General features: G+C 60.9%; 1 protein-coding gene across 2 annotated transcripts in view; it reads right to left on the bottom strand.

Moving 5' to 3' along the window:
- The window catches only part of ITPR3 (inositol 1,4,5-trisphosphate receptor type 3), a 36,014-nt gene extending 16,590 nt beyond the window's left edge, over positions 1–19,424 (bottom strand). Inside the window, exons 1-24 of one of the 2 annotated variants that reach the window (XM_027659811.1) lie at positions 18,994–19,424; positions 14,142–14,212; positions 11,256–11,377; positions 8,786–8,872; positions 8,475–8,633; positions 8,268–8,366; positions 8,073–8,156; positions 6,784–6,930; positions 6,582–6,677; positions 5,477–5,527; positions 4,826–4,968; positions 4,559–4,658; positions 4,098–4,258; positions 3,301–3,442; positions 2,928–3,089; positions 2,647–2,819; positions 2,432–2,551; positions 2,099–2,281; positions 1,763–2,014; positions 1,367–1,511; positions 1,057–1,204; positions 569–765; positions 344–473; positions 50–107 (exon numbers count right to left, since the gene is read on the bottom strand). In XM_027659811.1, the coding sequence (XP_027515612.1) occupies positions 50–107; positions 344–473; positions 569–765; positions 1,057–1,204; positions 1,367–1,511; positions 1,763–2,014; positions 2,099–2,281; positions 2,432–2,551; positions 2,647–2,819; positions 2,928–3,089; positions 3,301–3,442; positions 4,098–4,258; positions 4,559–4,658; positions 4,826–4,968; positions 5,477–5,527; positions 6,582–6,677; positions 6,784–6,930; positions 8,073–8,156; positions 8,268–8,366; positions 8,475–8,633; positions 8,786–8,872; positions 11,256–11,377; positions 14,142–14,212; positions 18,994–19,082 (3,119 nt within the window). In that variant the 5' untranslated portion in view covers positions 19,083–19,424. The remainder of the gene's footprint in view (positions 1–49; positions 108–343; positions 474–568; positions 766–1,056; positions 1,205–1,366; positions 1,512–1,762; positions 2,015–2,098; positions 2,282–2,431; positions 2,552–2,646; positions 2,820–2,927; positions 3,090–3,300; positions 3,443–4,097; positions 4,259–4,558; positions 4,659–4,825; positions 4,969–5,476; positions 5,528–6,581; positions 6,678–6,783; positions 6,931–8,072; positions 8,157–8,267; positions 8,367–8,474; positions 8,634–8,785; positions 8,873–11,255; positions 11,378–14,141; positions 14,213–18,993) is intronic. The other variant, XM_027659812.1, reaches the window with a different exon arrangement.
- Positions 19,425–19,713: the final 289 nt, after the last annotated feature.

The raw sequence follows: 19,713 nt of genomic DNA, 5'->3' as shown, positions 1-19,713 counted from the left end.
GCGGGATGGCCAGGAGGGGAAGAGCCCTCCTGTCTCTAGGATAACTCACCCCACACCGAACATGGCCTCCGCGTGCTCGCCGATCCGGTCCAGGTTCATGGCTGCAGCTGAGGGCAGAGGGAGGCAGTGAAAGGGGTGCCCAGTGCCTTCCTGGGTGCTGGAAGGAACCCACAGGAACCAACCCAGCTCCCTGCCCCAAGCATCCACAGCAGGCACCTCATCCCACCCCACACTCCCTGCCGGCAGCAGAGGCTGCTGGAGCTGCCACCTCTGCCACCCGTATCCTGCCAGCCCATGGGTTTGCTGAGCTGGGGGTGCACCAGGAGCAAAGTGGGAGAGTTACTTGTGGAGTCAAAGGCTGGAGCTGTCCCATCGGCTGCGCTGTCCTGCATGGGGTAAACTTCCACAAACTCCTTCTTGAAGACGGAGAGCAGGTAGGAGATCCTGTAGTCCAGCCGCACGTTCAGGATGAACTGGGAGCAGTGAGGAAAAAGAAAGCAGAAGTGAGTCCCCTCTTCATGCCAACTGTCCTTCTGCATCAGAAAATCGCAGCCCCACTGGCTCCAACCTGCAAGATCTCCAGGATCTTCAGCTTGGTCTCCATCACCACAATGTTCTCGTTCTCAATGCTCCTCCCTCTGTCCACTTGCTCTGGGGCTGACCCAGCACTGAGGCTTGGAGGGCTGAAGATGGACTGTTTCCTGCTCAGCACCATGGTGGTCATCATCTGCCCCACGCCCTGGATCGACCTCCGCACGTTCTTCCCTGCAGAGGCAGCCACAGCAGACAGAGTTATTGTGGATGGAGAGGGAGGTGGCAGAGGACCAAGGAAGGACCCCCTTAGACTGGAAGATGCTGTAGATTTCACCAGAGAACGAGTAGGAGGGACTGGATGTTTCTCTGGCACGGCCAAGGGCTCCCCACAGTGCTCAGCCAGTGCCCACCCAGCCACAGCTTCCCTGTCAGCAAACCAGTGGCTTGTTTTCTTGCAACTAAAACTGGAAAGCACTGGGCAGACCATGGAAAAGCCCTTCCTGGTTCAGGACAGGGACTCACCCGTCACCTCGTCGTTGTAGACCGCCTGCATCATCAGCTGGGGGTTCTGGACACAGTCGATGATGCCCAGCAGGGTCCGTGTCAGGCGCAGCAGCTCGCTGAAGCTGTAGAACCCGAAGTAGATGAGGTTGTGGGCAAGGCTGACGACCTGGGGAAGGACAAGGCAACTCCAGAACTCCAGACCTCACTCTGCTCGAGGCTGGGCAGGAGAATCAAACGTGGGGGCCAGGGGTGCCCAGCACATGGCACAGGCAGTGACACAAACCGTGTCACCTCCTGCCAGTGCCAGGGACACCGGCAGCACTCGCACCTCGAAGGTGAGCTTGTTCTTCTCCTCGTTGGCGAAGGGCACGGCCTCGCTCACCACGTTGTTGAGGTAGTCCTCCACGAACTCCATGGTGCTGGCAAACTTGTTCTTCTTGTCGTCGCGTGACACGTTGAGGTTGGAGTCGTAGCTGCCAGGGGAGATGTCGGGGTGAGCTGGGTGGCAATGAGTCTCCTCCTCCAGGCAGGAGCACTGTCCAGGCAGCTGCTGAGCCATCGTGGCCAGCAGTGACGCCCGTGACAGATTGCCCACTTCCTTCTGAGGGCTGAGATTTACCCAAGTCACTCGACAAATGCTCCCCTCCCAGTCCCTGCCACGGCATCTGCCACCCCTCCTCCTGCCCTGCCCCTCAAAGCCCCCGTGAGCCCCAGTGTGTCTCACTCTTTGATCGTGATGGCCGTGGGGATCTCGGTCCAGAGCCGGGCAAACTTGACGGGCATCACCAGCTCCTGGGGGTCCCTGTCCACGTGCACGTGCAGCATGAGGTGGCAGAAGGACGCCCGCAGGTCGAAGGGCAGCATCTCATCTGCCATGCAGAGGAAGATCAGGTCCACTCCCAGCTGCTGGGAGATCTCCTTGATGGCCAAGTACTGGCGGTCCAGGCACATGCGGGCAAAGAGCTTCAGCTGGTACCTGCCCAGGGGTGACGGGGAGAGGGAGTGAGGCCGTGCAACCCTCACACCCTCACCTGGAGAGGAGATGCCACGGGATCATCACCTGTAGTAGCTGAGGACATTCTCATCGTGGGCATTGCCAGCCCGGGCCTCCTGTGCCAGCTGCCGGATGCTTTTCTCGTGGTGGTCGTTGTTCTTGTCCGTCCAGGTGAGCCAGACCTCCTCCTCCGAGTACTCGATGCTCAGGTACTCATGGGACTGGGACATCTCCTTCACCGGCCTCAGCCTAGGACAGGAAAGGGATAAATCTGGAGATGTTCCTGTGGATGGAGTGGCTGCGCCTCAAGGGGTGATGGGGTTTAACCACGGGAGCCGGTGGAGGCAGGACCAGGCACCAACCCCTGGGTTGGTGAAAGCCCCTCCCTGGGGCACTCACTCTGTTTTGATGAGGATGTCGCTGTTCTTGGAGTCCAGGACACACTTGCAGATCAGCTCCTGGGTGACGGGGATGGCGATGTGGTTGGACACACACAGGTCTGACAGGTAGTCCAGAAACCTGCCAAGCAGGGGCAGCTCGCTATGAGAGGGGGTCCTGGGGGTCCCCAGCCCCCATCCCAGAGCCCTGAGGGACGGCCCCCCCCGGACACCCACCGGGGCTCGCGGTTCTTGCGCACGAGGCTGACGAAGGTCTCCACCTCGGTCTTGGTGATGTGCTTCTCCAGCAGCTTGCGGTTGTTGTGCAGCAGGGCCGTGATGGTGTCCTCGGCCAGGATGTCGTACCCGATCTGGGACTGCATCATCCCGAACTGCTTGGCAATGTGCTCCTGCAGGGGCAGAGAGCTGGTGAGCACGTGCCCCCTGCCCCACCGAGACCTTGGCAGTGCCCTGGGGTTCTGAAACACGGGGTGGGATGGGGGGTCACCCCCAAGCACCTGGTTCTTGCGATAGTCCTCCTGGGAGTGCCGGAGCACGCGGTAGCACAGCCGGAACATGTACTGGTAGGGAGCGTTCTTCTGGTCTGACAGCTCTTCCAGCCTCACCAGGGGCCCTTCCCCACCCTTGTCCTTGAAGGGGGCTTTCAGGATCCCAAAGATCTGCCCAAAAGCAGAGGTAAGTGCTGTGTCCTGCTCCACCCCTGTGCGTGGCTGGACAGCAGGCTTGGTGCACCCCTGGGGCGTGACCTGGAGACCAGAGCCTGCTCCATGGGGTTTTCCAGACCTCTGGTGCCCAGTGTGACCCTGGACAGGACAGGACATTTCCACAGGACCCAGCCTTGCTGGGGTGCAGGGCCCCAGGGACACCCACCTGCTTCAGGATGTTCTGCTCCCGCATCAGCTTCTGCCGCTCCCGGTTGGGTTTGGTCACCACGATGTCCAGCACGTTCTGGCCATTGTTGGGGACGTCACTGACGAAAAACACCAAGTCCTCCAACAGCTGGATCACGAACCTGTGAAGGGGCACAGTGCAAGTGGGCTGGGGGCTGCCCACCTGCCCAGCCTTGGGTCCCTGCAGTGATGCTGGTGGGTTTTGAGGGACCAAAGAGCCCCTGTCAGGGCTCAGAAGCCTGCCAGGGAAGCTGCTGCCCAACCCTCCACTCCCTGATGGAGTTCAACAGCTGGATCTCCAGCCCCTATGGTTCCTATACGTGCCAGGGTAAATGCCAGGGGCTTTGCCCATGGCTTGTGCCAGGGATTTTGCATTAAATGCCTCTGCCCCCTTGGTCACCCCTGAGGGACCTGCACGGGGAGGGCTGGCAGGGCGGAAGCGGCTCCTTCTGTCCCGCAGGGATCTGTGTTTGCTCAGGAAGCACCAGGAACCCACCCACCTAAAAATAATACAGTGACTAATGTGGCTGCCCCTATCGTGGGGCCATCTCCAGCCCCTCGGATATTTTTCTAGCAGCAAAGGAGGGGCCGGAGCAGGGCCGGGCCCTTATCGGGTTTCCTTGCAGGCTCCTGGGAGAAGCAGGCGTGGATTTGGGATGTGGGCAGGAAAGCGAGACAGGGCTGGCACCAGGGCCGGGCAGGGGCCTTATCCTGCAGAGATGCTGGGGAGCCCTTGGAGGAGCCCAGCCCCAGCTCCCAGGGGAGACAGCCCTTTACCTCCGGTCGTTCTGGCTGAGGAAACCCTCGTTCATCTTCTCCACCACGTTGGCCAGCATCGAGCTGGCGTCGTTGGCGAAGTCCAGGTCCCGGATCTCGGACACAGGCACAGAGACGATGGCAAAAGCTTCTTTGTCTTCCTTGGTGGGGCATGTGCCCAGCTGGGAAGCAACAGAAAAGCAGTGTCACACACACAGGGCAGTGTCAGGTGTGTCCCCACAATCTGCCACCACCCAGCTGACGCCAGTGACCCGGTTTGTCCCCATCAGGAGGGCTGGGTGGGCTCTAAGTGATTGGGATGGGCTCTAGGTGACTAGGATGGGCTCCAGGCTGGTGCCCTTGGATCTTCCAGGATGTTTCAGTCCCTGGAAAGGCCTGGGTGCTGGGAGGGCAGGAGCACACAAAGAGCTATTGGACACAGGGGATGAGTTTGGGCATAGGAGGAGAGAGTGGGGCCACACCATGAGGCGGATGGGCCTCTCCTCGTCGATGTCAATGGGCACATTGGTGCTCTGGATCCAGGTGTTGGTGCAGAGGTGGCGCAGCCTCACGTAGGAGTTCCTGCAAACAGCACAACGTCTTGGTGAGTGACCCCCATGGGGACACAGCAGCACCCCCCCCTTCCCCCGACACAGCCCCCGTAAGGACAGACTGCCCAAACTTTCACACCACGCCTTGAAGCCTCCCCTCCTTACCCCAGGCCCTCCGTGGGGCTCGTGCTGACGTACCGTGGGACGAAGGAGTCCGTCTTCTGCAGCGTGGTGGGGTCCAGCTCGAAGAGGGAGGCGATGTCGTTGCCGTGGGGCACGGCCACCAGCCGGTACTTGATCTTCTCGCCTGTGTTCCTGCGGCTGGCACGGCTGCTGCTGCCCTGCACGGGGACGGGGGCTCTGAGCCCGCTGTGGGGCCAGGCCCAGGCTCCCCGCAGTGCCCAGACCCCCGTGGCACAGGGCACACGCAGCAGAAGCTTCACTCGGCCGCGGGGCTGAGCAGCGCACACGCACGAGGGGCTGCAGAGCACAAGCGCGGCGTGAGGCACCTGAGCTACGAGGACCTCACCAGCAGCAAAGAAAAAAACCCTCTGAAGGTCCAACTCTCTCTCTAGCAGCACTTCCCCGTGGCCTGGGGAGCCAACATGCACCGGGACCCCTGTGCCAGGTTTCGGCAGGGTCCTGTCACGGGCGGGACAGGGGACACTGCTCTAAGCGTGGGCTGTGGGAAGCTGTGCTGGCAGCGGGGCAGCCTCGGCCCAGGCACGGGCACGTCCCCCAGCGGGCTCTGTTTTGGGGCATTTCCCTGCTTTGGGGCACTGGCCGAGGGCCGGCAGGGTTGGGGCAGCGGCAGCAGCGGTTCTGCAGCGGGGCTGCAACACAGCTCACCGTGGGCACTGCTTTGGGCTCAGCCACGTCTCCTTTATAACTTGGGTTTTCCTGGAAAGTTAAAGAGGGAGATGAAAGACAGCTGTCAGTCCTCCCACGAGGTCCCTCCAAACCCCTGAGCACGGGGTGTAATCCCTATTCCTGCCTTCCTTGAACACATCACCGAGAGGAAACCTGCCCGGGTGGGGCTGGAGGACGTGACCTGCACCCAGTGCCCAAGGCTCTGGCCCCGTGAGGGGGGCAGGGGGAGCCCCAGGGAGCAGATCCAGGCTCTGTGTGGCTGCAAGAACACTCTGGAGGCTCCAGGCTGAGCTCTCAGTGAGAAATGCTGGCCTTGCCAGCAGCATCAGCCCAGGATGGGAGTCAGTCTGAGGTCTTCTTCCCTCTGCAGATGTCAGCCAAGTGTCTTTGGGTTCAAAGCACCCATTTCAGAGTGCCAATATTTGCTGTTTTCCACCCCGCAGTGGTGGAAGGGCCCTAGGGGCTGCCCTTGGGTGTCTTCTCCAGTCAGGGAGCACGTTGGCACACGGCGTCCCCGGGATGCCCCTGCTTCCCTGGCAGCAGAGCACAGCCCTTGGTCGTGGCAGCTCACCAGTGTCAAATAAACTACATTTTCTAAGTGCAGCAACTCCTTCGTGCCTCTATCAGGAGGCCTTGAGCTGCCTTAAATAGGAGTGAAAAAACTTGGCAGATGGTGTTTCCAGCCCCAGATTTTGCCCCCACCCTCCCCAGGCAAGGACAGCAGGATGAGTCACCACTGGGTTGTGCCACTCAGTTCCTTGGAACAGGGTGAGCAATGAAAAGCCCCAACCACCCCCTCCTGGCCCCCTGGGCCAGAAAAGAAGCCAGAAACTGCCATTTTGGCAAGTGAACCCCTTCACCACAGGGCAGAGGATCTCAGGCAGGAAAGCTCAGCCCCACAACCAGGTCAGTGTGATGTTCACAGTCCTGGTGCCAACGTCTGCTGTGAGCAAAGAGGAGCCACGGGGCCAGAGGCGATGCTGGGCATTGCTGCCCTGCCCAAGGTGGGCACTGCCTTTGCTAGGGGTGGCACAGCCTCTCCTGGGCAGGGCATGCTCCTGCACCCCTCTGCTCACCCCCTTACCTCTGCTGCCAGGTAGTTGCCCGTGGCGAGGTGCTTGAAGCGGTACAAGCCGTTCCAGTGCCCGGCTCCTCCTCGGCATGGGTCGTGGTGGACCACCTGGGAGAGGCAGAGCAGAGCTCAGTACGTGGGGCTGAGGGACTGGGATGCCCACGCAGGTTACCCAAAATCCTCCAAACACACTCTCCATCCCCTCCCTGCTCACCTCCACCTCCCACAGGGCGTTGGAGCTGGTGGCCGAGGTGGCCGATTGCCTCAGGGTGGTGCGGAGGAAGACGTGCAGCTTGCCCTTGTACTCATCACAGGTGAGGAACTTCTCCTGCTCGGCGTGGAACAGCCTCACCACATCACCCTGCACCAGGACACGGTGGTGAGACCCAGGGACAAAGAATCATGGAATCATTAAGGTTGGAAAAGACGCCCAAGATCAAGTCCAACCTTCATCTGAATAGCACCAATGCCAACTGAACCATGCTGTGAAGTCCCACATCTGCTGGCTTTTTGAACACTTCCAGGGATGGTGACTCCACCACTGCCTGTTCCAATGTTTAACCACTGATTCAGTGAAGAAATTGCTCCATGACTCTCCTACAAGGTGATGTACCTCCCCCTGTGACCCACCCTTACCCTGCAAAGGGGATGGGATTCCTCCCATCCATGCTCCAGAGCAGAGCACAGCTCCCAGCTGTGTGGTAGGACTGTGGGACCTGAGGATGGCAGGGCACTGTCACTCTTTCCATCTGACCTACCTGAGCTGTGCTAAAACCTGCCTCAGGCAGCACAAACAGTCCTTGGAGCCCAGGGAGGGCACCTTGCACGGGGACAGGGGATGGGACACCCTGCACTGCCATCACTCCTGTCACCCAGGCAGGTGACTCCTCTGCTCCCACCCCCGGATACAAAGGGATGTGAATCCATCACTTTACACCCTCGGAGTGGGCAGAGGCTCCGCTCACCAGTGTGTTTAAGGCATTAACACCCCGGGAAGGAGGATGTGGGAAGCTTTGGGGTAAGCGCAGCGCCTGGGGATGAAGGTCTGTAAGATCATAACAATCCACATCCATCCAGCTGCTTCCTGGAGGACCTCGGCCCTGAACAATAGCTCGGCAGGGAAAGTTCCTTTCCCAGGCAACAGCCAGCCCTGCTGCAGGGCTGAGCAGCTGAGAATTGTCCTCGCAGTGAGAAGCCACTGCCTCACTGCAGCACCGCGTGGGCCTCGGCTTGTCCTCGAGAGCCAATTTAACACCCTGAGGCAGAGGGTAATTTCATGCCCTCAGGTACCTGCTGCCATCAGATACTAAAATATCCCCCTCCTGCTTGCTGTTCTGTTCTCCAAGTGATAAGTTCTCCCAGAAATTACAGTCCTCAAGGTAGGACCTCCTTTCTGCCCCTGTCACAGAGCCAAATGGCTGTTCACACGTCCTGTCCCCGCAGGGGACTGGGGCTGCCTCCCTGGAGCCTGCCAGGTCTGAGCAGCCAAACCTCCTTCCTTACCCCTTTCAGCACTTCCTCCATGTGGTCGCAGAACTGCATGAACAGGTTGATTTTCCAGCTGGTGTTACAATTGACAGAGTTCACCTAAGGAGCAAAAGAGCACGGTCATGATCCCTGGGGCAAGGAGAGAAAGGAAGAAGAAGGGAAAAACAACAGGCAAGCCCTGAGACCAGCCCTGCCCAGGCCCCCCAGTACCTCCTTGCAGCCAGCATTGTCAGCCAGCTCGTAGTTGCTGGCGTGCAGCGGCTGCCCGGCGTTGACGGGGTTCAGGATGACTTTGTCTCCCACGACTACCTGGGGAGCAAAATGGGAAAGGGGGAGCGAGGGTGAGACCGGGCACCGGGCGGGGAGCAGAGCCTGGGCACAGTGCTCTCTGTACAGTGTCACTTAGGGGCTCCTCACGTTATCCCCGTTGCTCCTCAGCTTCCAGAAGGGCTGGATGAAGAGCCAGGAGCCCTCGTTGCCGGTGGCATCCAGCGTGACCCGCATGGCGTTTTTCTCCAGCAGCGCCGGCAGCCGCTTGTTCACCGTCAGGTACTTGTTGCTCTTCATGTGCAGGAGCTGGAGGAGCAAACGCTGGGTGAGCCGTGGCAATGCAGCCCCCCGAGGCCTCCCAGAGTGATCCCCCCAGCCCCAGCCCAGCAGCTGCCTCGCTCAGATCCGTGCACCCCCAGCTCCCGGAGCGCAGGGGACGGGCAGTGCCCGGCCGGTACCTGTATGACGCTGCCGTACTTCACCACGTCCCCGTGCACCTTCTTGTTCTCCGTCTCGTTCTGCTTCTGCTCCATCTGGGCCGCGTGCTGATCCAAAAGGACAAGAGCTGAGTGTAGCAGCACCCTCCTCCCTCCCCAGGAGCATACCCCAGAGCCTCCTCAGCTCCGGGAGGATCAGCATCCCTCTGCCCTCTGGAACATGGTCAACGTGGCCCTCCAAGAGCCCAGCCCAGGACCATGGGGTGGCCCTGAGCAGCCCTATGAAACCCACGTGAGAAGAGTCCTCACATAAACTGAGGACTTCAAAAATTAGGACAGGGACAAAATGGCCCCAGAATTCCCCCAGGATGCCAGGTCTCGGGGGGCAGCACTGAACGAGGACTGGAGACTGGGGCAACACACCCACCACAGGGGCCGTGGGCACTGGGGGCTCCTGGCAGCACCAAAACCAAAGAGCCAGGGGCCCTGTGCCAGAGGAGCCAGCAGTGCTGTGCCCAGAGAAGGAGCAGGTCCAGACCTGCTGCAGTGGATGCAGCAGGATGAGTCCCCACGAGTGAATTGCTCAGCAGCACTTGCAGCCCCTCTCCAAAACCACAGACATTTTCCATGCGGTGGCTCTGGCAGTGGGAGCAGTGATGTGATGTTGACACAGACGGAGCGAGGCAGGAACTCGCTCCCACAGCGGATCTGGGAATGGTGAGGGGGTGCTGACAGCGCCGGCGCCAGCCTGGGCACAGCCTGGGCAGCACCAGCACAGTGTTCCCTCGCTGCTGGGGTGGGAACAGCAGCAAGGGATGGAGCTGGGAGAGCTTCTGCCCTTCCCCATCCTGCTTTCACCCCCTTTCACTTGAGGGCAGAGGAATTGCGAAACATCTGGAATCATGGCTTGGCACTGGGAGAATGGGACAGTGGGTCTGTGAGTGGCCAAGCAGGTGAGGGCTCTGAATGTGCCTGGCAGGGGTCCCCACAGAGCTCAGGGTGCCAGCTGGGGTAACCCTCCCACCCCACACAGCCACCATGGGACGTGAGCCCTGCAGTGGTGGCTGCTGCCATCAGGAAAACAAACCTGCTGCCAAGAAATCCTGCACTGATGTGGCTCTGGGAGTTTAACAACAACCCCATGGAGCAACACGGCTCTGGTAAGAGATCCTGCACCACAGAACGTGCTAAATCTCCATCCAGATCTGAGCAACTCCTTCGCCCACAGCAGTGGGGTGGGAGTGGGAACTGGCTGCCCCAAGCATGTGAGTCCACAGGGCTGACATTCCCAGCCTGCCCCTGGGATGGGATGGGACGGGGTCTGTCCCCAAGCCCAAGGATGGGTGTCAGGGATGCACACAAGGGTGGGAGCAGGGAAAGCCCCCACGGCCTGTTTGCACTGCCCTGGGCTGCACCTGTGATCAGTCAGCCAGGAAAACACGGAGCCTTAAACCCACGTAAAAACAACAGTGAAGAGCACGAGCTCGGAAATATGACCGTGGGCATTGCCTGGCAGGGCTTCTCCGCTCGAGACCTGGCTGCTCCTGCCTCAGGGAATCATCTCCATGGGCTGGAGATGTTCTCAGCCTGTTTCTCAGCCTCCCTGATAAACTGCAGGCTGGAGCCCGGCACCCAGGCTGGGGCTGTTGTGGCCACATGGGCAGAGCTGAGCTCAGCTCCCTCCTGCCCCAGCTGCACTCGGGACACCAATGGAAACACCAGGAAGCAGCAAGGAAACAGCAGAATCTCTTTAAGACAAACCCTAACCAAGGTGCAATCAATCAGGCTCAGCAATGAGCCTCTGGGTCCAGCCCTGGCCGGGGCAGCTGTGACGTTACACGTCCCAGTCCAACAGGAAAATGGTGTTTCCACGTGCCAGTGACCACGTAGGGCTGGACACGGCAGGAGGCACCGACCCCGTCCCAGCACCTCCAACCCAGGGCAGGACACCCCGTCCTGATCCTGCTCAGCCCCCCTGCCCACGGCAGAGCTGGGCCGGTGGAGCTGGGCTGGGCTGGAGGCCCGATGAGATGATTTAGTGAATCTCTCCTCAGCCTCAGTTTTATGAATCATCCGCGGGGCCTCGCCAGCTGTCTGAGGCCATTGTGCAATGTTTGACATGGGCCCTGGCCAAACCTCGGGGAAGTCAACAGGAGCCTTTTCCCTTCCACAGCCCTTTGGAGCACGTCCTGGCCGCAGGGCTCCCTCCTGCACGCCCGGGGTGCTGAGAGGTGCTGAGGGGTGCTGAGAGGGGTCTGGGGGGTGCAGGGTTGTGCTCACAGAGCTCCTCTGCCCACTCTGCCACAGCTCTTCTACACAAGGAGCATCAGGAGGGTGAGACAACGATGGCTGCTCATGGGGCAAGGGGGGAAAGGCAGGTGGAAAACCCCCCTCATCCCAAAACCAACATCACCAGAGGTCTGCATGTGATCACCCACCCAGCCCTCAGGGACTGCCTGCTCTGGGCAGGACGGTCCCTCACCCCTCTCACCTGGAGCTTCTGCAGCAGCACCACATCTGCAATCTTGTCCTTGTCCTGCTTGGTCTGCTTGGCCTTCCAGTACTGCTTCTGGGCGGAGTAGCGGTTCATGGGACACACTTTGAAGAGGCAATCTGGGAGCAGAGGAGGCAGCGTGAGGCTGCAGCAGCCACCAGTGCGTCCCCAGTGGGACAGGAGCGAGGGCTCCTCCAGGACACGGCTCCTGCCCCAGCAGCACCACTGGGAGATAGTCCCCCCATCCCACCACAACCCCATCCACTGCCGGGGGTCCGAGGGAGACACGGCGGGGACACGTGGAGGTCACACCACCGTGCGTTGGCTGCAGGGTGAGCTTTAAATCAGGATAAATAATGAGTCCAGGAATTACTCCACTTCTTGGACTCATGATCAGAAGTGCTCCCATCGGAAATGGCTGTGCTATTTGGGAAGGAAAACTTCAGGGGGAGAAGAAGCTCTGATGAAGCCCAGCTGCACCAAAGGAGGAGAGGATCCCACTGGGAGGGAGGTCAGGACACGAGCAGCCATCTCCACATCCCTTGTTACCACGGGACACCCGGAGCCTGCAGAGGCTGTGGATGGACCCTGTGGTGGCCATGCCATTGGGATACACACGTCCATCCCTCCAGAACAGTCTCAGAGAGCTTGGATCACCCGTGCTGGACGCTGCGAGCGTAATCCCAAAATCTGCGTGTCAGCAGCTGCATTTCAGGTCCTAAAGGATGCACAAGATGCATCCCAGCTCCTCCACATGCTTCCAGTGACTCCCTGCTCTGCAGATTGTCCCAGTTTGTCTGTTTTCCTCCCGACTGGGGGGCAGGAAGTGCAGACACCCAGATCCAGGCTTTGGGAACCGAAGCAGGAGAGCAGATGTCTGGAGACAAGGAGGCACTCACATCTCCCAGACCCCTTCCACAGCTCAAAGCTGTGCAGGGTGAGGGCAGGAAGGGCTCTGCAGCCTGAATCGCCCTAATTATGCCTGAAATAGCAGCCCAGAACCTTCAGACACAAAAAGAAAATAAAAAAAGTCCTTTCCATGGCTGGCCGCGGGCCCAGGGCGCCGGCAAGAGCGTATTTATTTACCTGGGAGTGCCGAGCAAACAGCGCCGAGCGCGGTTCTCACCGGCCGGGGCCGCTGGGCCGGGGCCAAGTTTCACATTTCGTTTTGCAGGTCTGTTTGCCAGCGGCACATCCTGTGCCAGGGAGCCCGTGACGCCGGAGCTGCCATGCCTGGCTGCCCGTGCCCACTGCCACAGCGGGGCACCTGCGGCCCCCGGGGCGCTTCCACCACGTTACTAATTAGGCTGAAAAAGGGCCCGGTGGGAAGTTGAAATTGGTGGAGGGAAAATAATCCAGCAAAGCCACTTGGAGCTGGGTCCAAACCCGAGCCCTGGCTCCACGCACGCCCTGCCCACGGGGCTACCCTGGCTCAGTGCTGAGCCTGGCTTTGCGAGGAGGGAAACTGAGGCACAGCGAGGTTTCCACACAAAAAAGTCTCCAGCACAGTTTGTGTCGGGAGCCGGAGATTTTGGCATCTGGGCCAAAGCATCGACAGCTTTCTGCAAGATGGATGGTGGGCGGAAAACAGGGAAGGCGGGGGAAGGTCCCACGTGAGCACTGCCCTGCAGGAGCAGCTCAGCAGGGGATGTGGGGCCAACCTGCCCCGGCCCAGAACAGCCATGGGGGCAAAACCCACTGCAAACCCTCGGGGAACACGAGGCACGGGGGGCACTGCAGGGAGTGGCACGGCCAAGGGTCCCACTGCCCCTTGTCTGGGAGCCTCCTGACTCTGGCTCAGCGCAGGGTGGAAGCACTGGATTTGCTTTTCCTTTCATGCCTGAACTGGGCTGGGAAGAGCCTTGGAGGGGGGAGAAACCACAGAAAGAAAGCAAATAACTGAGAGGTGTGGAGCGTCTCCCGAGGGCAGGGCCACAGGAACAGGCTCCCGGGTGGGTTTTGGCGTTTCCAAAGAACCTTTTGGACCTGACCTCAGAGAAGGGCCCTGTTTTCCCAGCGGGACGCCCCAGGGAGACCTGCATCCCGCTCACTGCGGCGCAGGATAGGGCAGGGTCTGGCCACAGGATATGGGGACGGCCACAGCACATGAAAATCCTGCCCGGGCTCTCGCTGCTGCCGCAGGGAAGAGCTCAGCCCGTTGTTTCCAGGGCTCGAGGCGATGGCTATCGAGCAGGCAGAGCGAGACCCTTCCGGCCATTAAAACAAGCAGCTGGATATCCTGATAGGGCTTGCAGGGAGCAGGGCTGAGCCTCAACCAAACCTGTGCCTGGAAAAGAGATTCGACACCCGCCCATGGCCAGGCAAGGGATGGAGTGGCTGCTGGGACAAGGCTGCTCCCAGCTCTTCCCATCCAGCCCCAGGGGAAAGTCTGTTGATGCCCAGGAAACAGGATGGCTCCCTGGGCTGTGGGATGCTGGGAGCTGCTGGATGGGTTGTTAATGCACCCGGAAAAAAGGTGGAGGCACAATGCAGAGGGGGGAACTGATATTTAAAAAGCTTTTTTTAAAATAGGACCTGAAATGACAGCAGCTGGGATGAAAGGAACAGCTGCCCTAAAGCAACCCCAAATCCAACTCCACAGTCACAGGTTTGGGGAGATTTCACAGCTCTCTGTACACTCCTTGGCTATAAGCTCCAGGCACTCAAACTCAGCTGAGACACTCTCTGGGACACAGCCCTTTCCCTGGGTTCAGAGCATCCCGAGCACATGGGGCAGCAGGCACAAGCCAGCACTGACCCTATCCCTGGTATGGACAAGCCAGCACTTCCCAGCCCCCCAGTCCCTGCCCCTGGCACGGATGCTCAGGGCCACCATCATCCCCAAAGCCGTTCACAGCAGTGATGGAGCTGCCCCAGGCTCACCTCGGAACTTCTTGGGGGGGTTGTCCAGGTCCCCAGCAGCCGGTTCCACCACGCACCGATCGTCCACCAGCCTGCACCGGACAAAAAGCAGGAGCAGGGTCAGGAACAGTGGGATGACAGAGGGGAGAGGCTGTGCCTGAAACCACAATCATGCCGCCATCACCTGGCCCAAGTAACAGCATCCAAACCTGTATCTCCCACTTCCCACCCATCTGCACTCCATTAATATTTCACACATGAGCACCTGGCTCCTGGAGCCACTCCAGGGTGCCTGCTCTGAACACGGGCCCCTCATTTCCCACCACAGCCCTACTCCATGGGTGTTTTCCACCCTGATCCCTCAGGGCACACAGGGCTGATACAGATCACAGTAAAGAACCACAATGGTTCGTGTCAGCCACTGCAGGCCCTTTGCTCAGTGACCCGTGCCAAGGCTCTGCCAGAGGGGATCCTGCCTTGCCCAGCTCCAGCTCCCGGCTGAGCCCAGTGCCCCCCAGGCATAGTGTGCTGGCTGCTGTTATTGCACTCTTAATCCAGTAAAAATGTGATGAGTTCAACTTTCATCCAGAGATCTCCTTCTCCGGCTGGGAACTCATCCCACTGGGACACGGAGGGTGCAGGTGCTGACGATGGAGGTGGCAGAGGCCCCCTAGACCCAGTTATTAATTATTATCTGATCAGAGTTGCAGGCTCTGCCCTGCCCACCTCTTTGTTTTCCCAACGTTAAGCAAATCCCACAGCCTTGGCCTCGGGTGCTGGGCACTGACCTTGGGATGGAGGGGACGCTGCTTTTCAAAGTCACCAAGAACACCAAAGCAGACCCGACAGGAGGATCTGCCCAGCACCCAAAGCACAGAGGGGTGAGCATCGCCCAAGGGGCTCCTGGAGCTGGGACCCAGAGCTGGTCCCTGTGAGGCTCCCAGGGGAACTGGGTGCTCCAGCCAGACAGGCTGTACCCGCTCGCCCGCTTTCCGCACCCCGGGAAGTGAAGCAGCAGGAGGAACTGGCATGTGCCTGGCTCCCACCAGAGCCCACAGAGGCAGAGGGCTCAATTCACCTCTGCACTTTAAAATCCAAAAATCCTCCCCTGTCACAGCCTCCCAGGAGGCTCATTTTCAGTGCTGGCTGTGCCACAGCACTCGCTCGCCTTCCCCGTGCCCGGCATCACCATCCACCAGGCAGGATTAGAGACAGTGACCTGCCAGGCTGCAAGTCTTAATTAGTTAATGATCTCAAGGCAGTTTCAGCATCTTTAATCCTAGGATTACATTCTCTGCAGGAATGCAAAGTGTTCTTTTTATTAAACTGATACTCTGGACTAACATTCCTCAGTTAAAAATTGCTGAAAATAAAGGATTCTGACAGGGTGGACATGAGTCACCTGGGAGGCGGCTGGAGCAGGGACACGCTCCTGCTAATAAAATAACCAGCATTCCCGCAGCAGGATGGGCCATGGGAGCTCCCTCTGCCACCAGAGCATCGGGGATGTGTGGGAGCCGGGCACGTGAGGGCACTCACTGCCCAGGTGTGAAGGAGATGCCCTCACTGCCCAGGTGTGAAGGAGAAAAGGGGCTGTCGGTGTCCGAGCACCAGGAGGAGGATCCGTGCGAGGCAGGAGGTTGGATGCAGCCTGGGAATGTCACACTTTGCCTTTCCAAACTACCCCAGGGAGCAGGAGGGGCTGGACCCTGCACTGGTGAGCACCTGGCCAGCTTTAAGCCCTGGAGCCCTCCCCGGTTCCAGAGGGGCTTTCTGGTGCTTCCAAACTGAGCACAAAGTGACTCCCTGGCCCGGGGCCATCGTACTTGGCCCCGTGTGAGGCAGAGCCTTCCCCAAGGTCAGGGGAGCAGCAGCTCATCCAGTGCTGCCAAAATCCACCACTGTCAGACCCCTGAGCTCCCCGGGGACAGGGGCCAGCTGGGGCTGACGTGGAGCTGCTGCTCCTGCAGGAACCTGGGCTGGGGAAGGGCCTTCCCAGGGCATGGCACACACGGTGCCAGCACTCCATGGTCCAGGGATGCTCAGGGAAGGAGGGCTCTGGGAAAAGGGAAGACACAAATCAGGCAGGAGCACACCCCTACAAAGCCCACCGACCCCTGGAGGTGAGGAAGAGGAGGATGAGGAGGAGGAGAGCTCCTTGTTGGGCATGGGGGCCAGGTCAGCTCTGCCAGCACCCTCAGGGTGCAGGGTGGGCACTAATCCCCCAGGGAGGAATAAGAATAAAGTGAGTGAGCACAGGGCAGCCACAAAAATGCAGCTTTCCCCGGCTGTCCCTGAGCCAGGAGGACTCCTCCTCCTCCTCTCTGCAGAGACAGGTTCGTCCTGACCCGGCAGAGCTGGAGTTACCCTTTAACCAGCTGCATCTCCCTGAGCTGCTCCACCCCGAAATCCACCTGCAACCACAGGTACAGCTCCCAAAGGTGTTGTTTCACCAGAAACAGCTGCTCACCACCCAGGGGGGTTTGCCACCAATGGAGCCCTTGCTGCCAGTCCCAAGCCCCCTCTGGGTCCTGGGAGCCCCCAGGGATGGGGCAGCAAACAAAATCCTCCGAGGCAACTTCCCATGTTCCCAGAACCACTTCTGGCCTCTCCAGAACACCCATGCTGTACCCCCAGCTCTCCCAGGGGACCGTGTCACTCCCAGGGCACTGTGACCAGCAGCGTGGCCGCCCTTAGCCCAGTTCTCTCTGCCCACAGGACTCCTTGGGCGATCTCCTCCTCCGGGCTGATCACACTGCAGCTGGTTTGGGTATCTTGGCTCAGCATTCCCACCTAGCCCAGCACTGGAGGTCCCCACCCCTCCCGGGATGTTTTTCCTGCTCAGGAGCAAACGCCCACTGCAGAGAGGGGGCCTGTGGGGAGGGTTTGTGCCAGGGGCCCCTCACAGTGCCATTAGGGGGCTCAGTCAGGGGCTGCAGGGCTCCCCCCACCTCCACCCCAGAACATTGGTGTCCATCCCTTAACGTGACACCCGTGAGCAGCACCTGGAGACACAATCACCTCATATAAACAGATTCCACTCAGCCCCCCAGTGACCCCACAGCCAAAGCCAGTCCCTGCACAAGGAAGGATGTCAGGCCAGCGTGGGCTGGCAGAGCTGTTTGCCTTGCAAATGAGCTAAATGAGGTCCCTGTGGCAGGAGGGCCAGGAGAAGCACTCTCAGTGAGTCACCCCGTTCCTTATCACAGGAGTGATTTAAGGTGTGGTTGGGTCTCCCCCGGCACAAGGGAAAACTTGGGGGGTGGAAACAACCCAGAGAAAGCAGAACCCTGGGAAAATGGGGCTGCCCAGCAGAAGCCATGCTGGGGCCTGGGAAAAGAGGCTCCCCAAACAAGTCCTGCTTTTCAGGTGCTTCTAAGGAAGTCTGGAAAAACACTTGGCTAAAAGGGGATGCGAGGGCCAGAGCTGCAAAGGGATCAGAGCCACAGAGTCCCCACGGCTCTAACTGAGCTCCCGGTGAGCCACTGGGACACACTGAGGGAGCCAATAACCAAGGCTGGCTCCCAGCAGAGCCTCCTCCCAAGCCCCTTTCCCAGAGGCTGGAGGGGTGCTCAGCATGGAGCTGCTGAGGCTGCAGCCCTGCCTCGGGGTGGCTCTGCAGGGCAGCTCCGAGGAGACCTCTCCCCAGAGGGCCGTGGGGATGTGCCTCCCTGGCACAGACAGGCTGCACCCCCAGGACCTGCTGCCCGACACCACAGAGCTGCCTGCACAGAGCTCCTGGGCAGGGGTGCCCCCACTGCCCCCCACTTCTGGGCAGCCTGGTGGAGGGAGCCCCAGTGGGCACAAACCCCGAGGCCGCACGTGCCCGGCGGTGGGTGCGAGAACACGTGTAGGCGAAGGTATGTGCGTATGGAGAGGCATGTGGGAGCAAGTGCATTCATCACAGATTATAGAGCCGGGCAGCTCCTGCCCCAGGAATCCCATCCAAGTCAGCATTCCTGCCTGAGCTCAGCCTCTCCTACACGCGGCGTGGGGCAGGAGCGCTGGCACAGCCCCCGGCCCCCGCCCGGGGCTGCAGACATGGTTTGGGTCCCTGCCTCGGGGTGAGGAAAAACCCACCCGTGCCCCAGGGCAGCCCTGCCAGAGCCCTCCACACCGAGGGTCACGGCCTGTTCCCATGCCATGGCCAAACACCCCCAGTGGGAGCAGGCCTGTGCACGGAGGGGATGAAGGTCCTGGCCTGGCTTTGCTCCAGCAGCACCGCTGGCTTGCACGGGAACAGGAGGGACAAGGGACAGGTCCCCGAGGGCTCCACTGTGTCTCCCCACGCTGGGCACTGAGATCCCCTTGCCAGTGCTGCCACGGCCAGGGAGCTGACAGCCCAGAGCTGGCAGTGCCCTGGTCCCCCAGCCCCGAGCAGCACTTGGTGGCCATGGGCAGCCGTGTGTTGGTGACCCTGCAGCGATGCCACTGATCACCGGGTATGTGGGACCCCGAGGGGAGACAGCGAGAGCCACACTGGACAGGGCTGGGAGCACAGAACGATCCCGTGCCCAGGAGGGATCCTGGCTGCCCGAGCCATCCCACTCCACATCTCCTTCCTCACCCCATCGACCCCTCACGCTGCTTAAGCCCCTTTCATCCCCCCAGCCCCTAATGGGGAGGAAACAGCTTCTGGCCACAGGAAGAGTGGACTGGGGGTCCTTCCAGGGCTGCCTCCTGCCCCGGCAGCGGCCAGAGCCGGGAGCGAACCCGGGAGCACCCTGTCCCACTCCCCACCAACTCTCCCGACTCCTGCTGCAGCACCCGGAGCTTCCCGGCCCCTTTTCCCACCGTGCTCCGGCTCAGCACCTTCCTCCCGTCCCGTCCATCCCGGGGTCCCCTCGGGCGGCCACGGGAGCCCCTCACTCACCCCAGGGTGCTGATGAAGCCATTGACGGAGCCCTCGGCGTACAGGGAGACGATGTCCCCGATGTGCAGGAAACTCGACATCTCATTCATGGTTACCCCGACCCGGCGCGGCGCCGCTTCCTCCCGCAGTCACCTTCCCGGGCCGAAATCCAGCATGGGCGAGGGGACCCCGGGGGGTCCCTGCTCCGGGGGGTCCCTGCTCCGCGGCGGGGGTGATCCCAGCCCGGCTCCTGCCGCCAGCAGCACCGGGAGCGGGACGGGAACGGAGCCTCACGCACAACTTTTACATGTGCTGGGCAGGAAGGGAGCCAGGGAGAGGAGGAGGAGGAGGAGAAAGGGGAGGAGGAGGAGGGGGCGGGGGATGAAGCTCAGTGAGGGGTCCGCATGGGTTCTGTCCGTCTGTCCGTCTGTCCGTGCCCCGTCCCGCACAGCTGCGCTACCTGCGGCCAATGGAGCGGGATCAGGAAGTCCCGCCGGCAGCCCCGTGCGGGGAGGGGACCCGGGGCCGCCCGGGACGGGGGGGGCGAGGAGAGGCCCCACCCCCGCACCCGCCTCCCGTCGGGGGGGCCGTGGGGTGCGGGAGCTGCGCGCCCCGGTGCCCTCGGGGAGCCCCGGGTCCGGGGGGCGCAGCCACCACCCCCCCCCCCACGGGGGTCCCCCGGCTCCCCTCACCGACCCCCGAACCCCGGGACGGAGCCCCCCAGCCGCCCCCTCGGGGTGC

Source organism: Corapipo altera, unplaced genomic scaffold (assembly GCF_003945725.1).
Source record: "Corapipo altera isolate COAL_440 unplaced genomic scaffold, ASM394572v1 77b, whole genome shotgun sequence".
Classification (NCBI taxonomy): domain Eukaryota; kingdom Metazoa; phylum Chordata; class Aves; order Passeriformes; family Pipridae; genus Corapipo; species Corapipo altera.
This window is presented reverse-complemented; position numbering and strand designations above follow the sequence as displayed.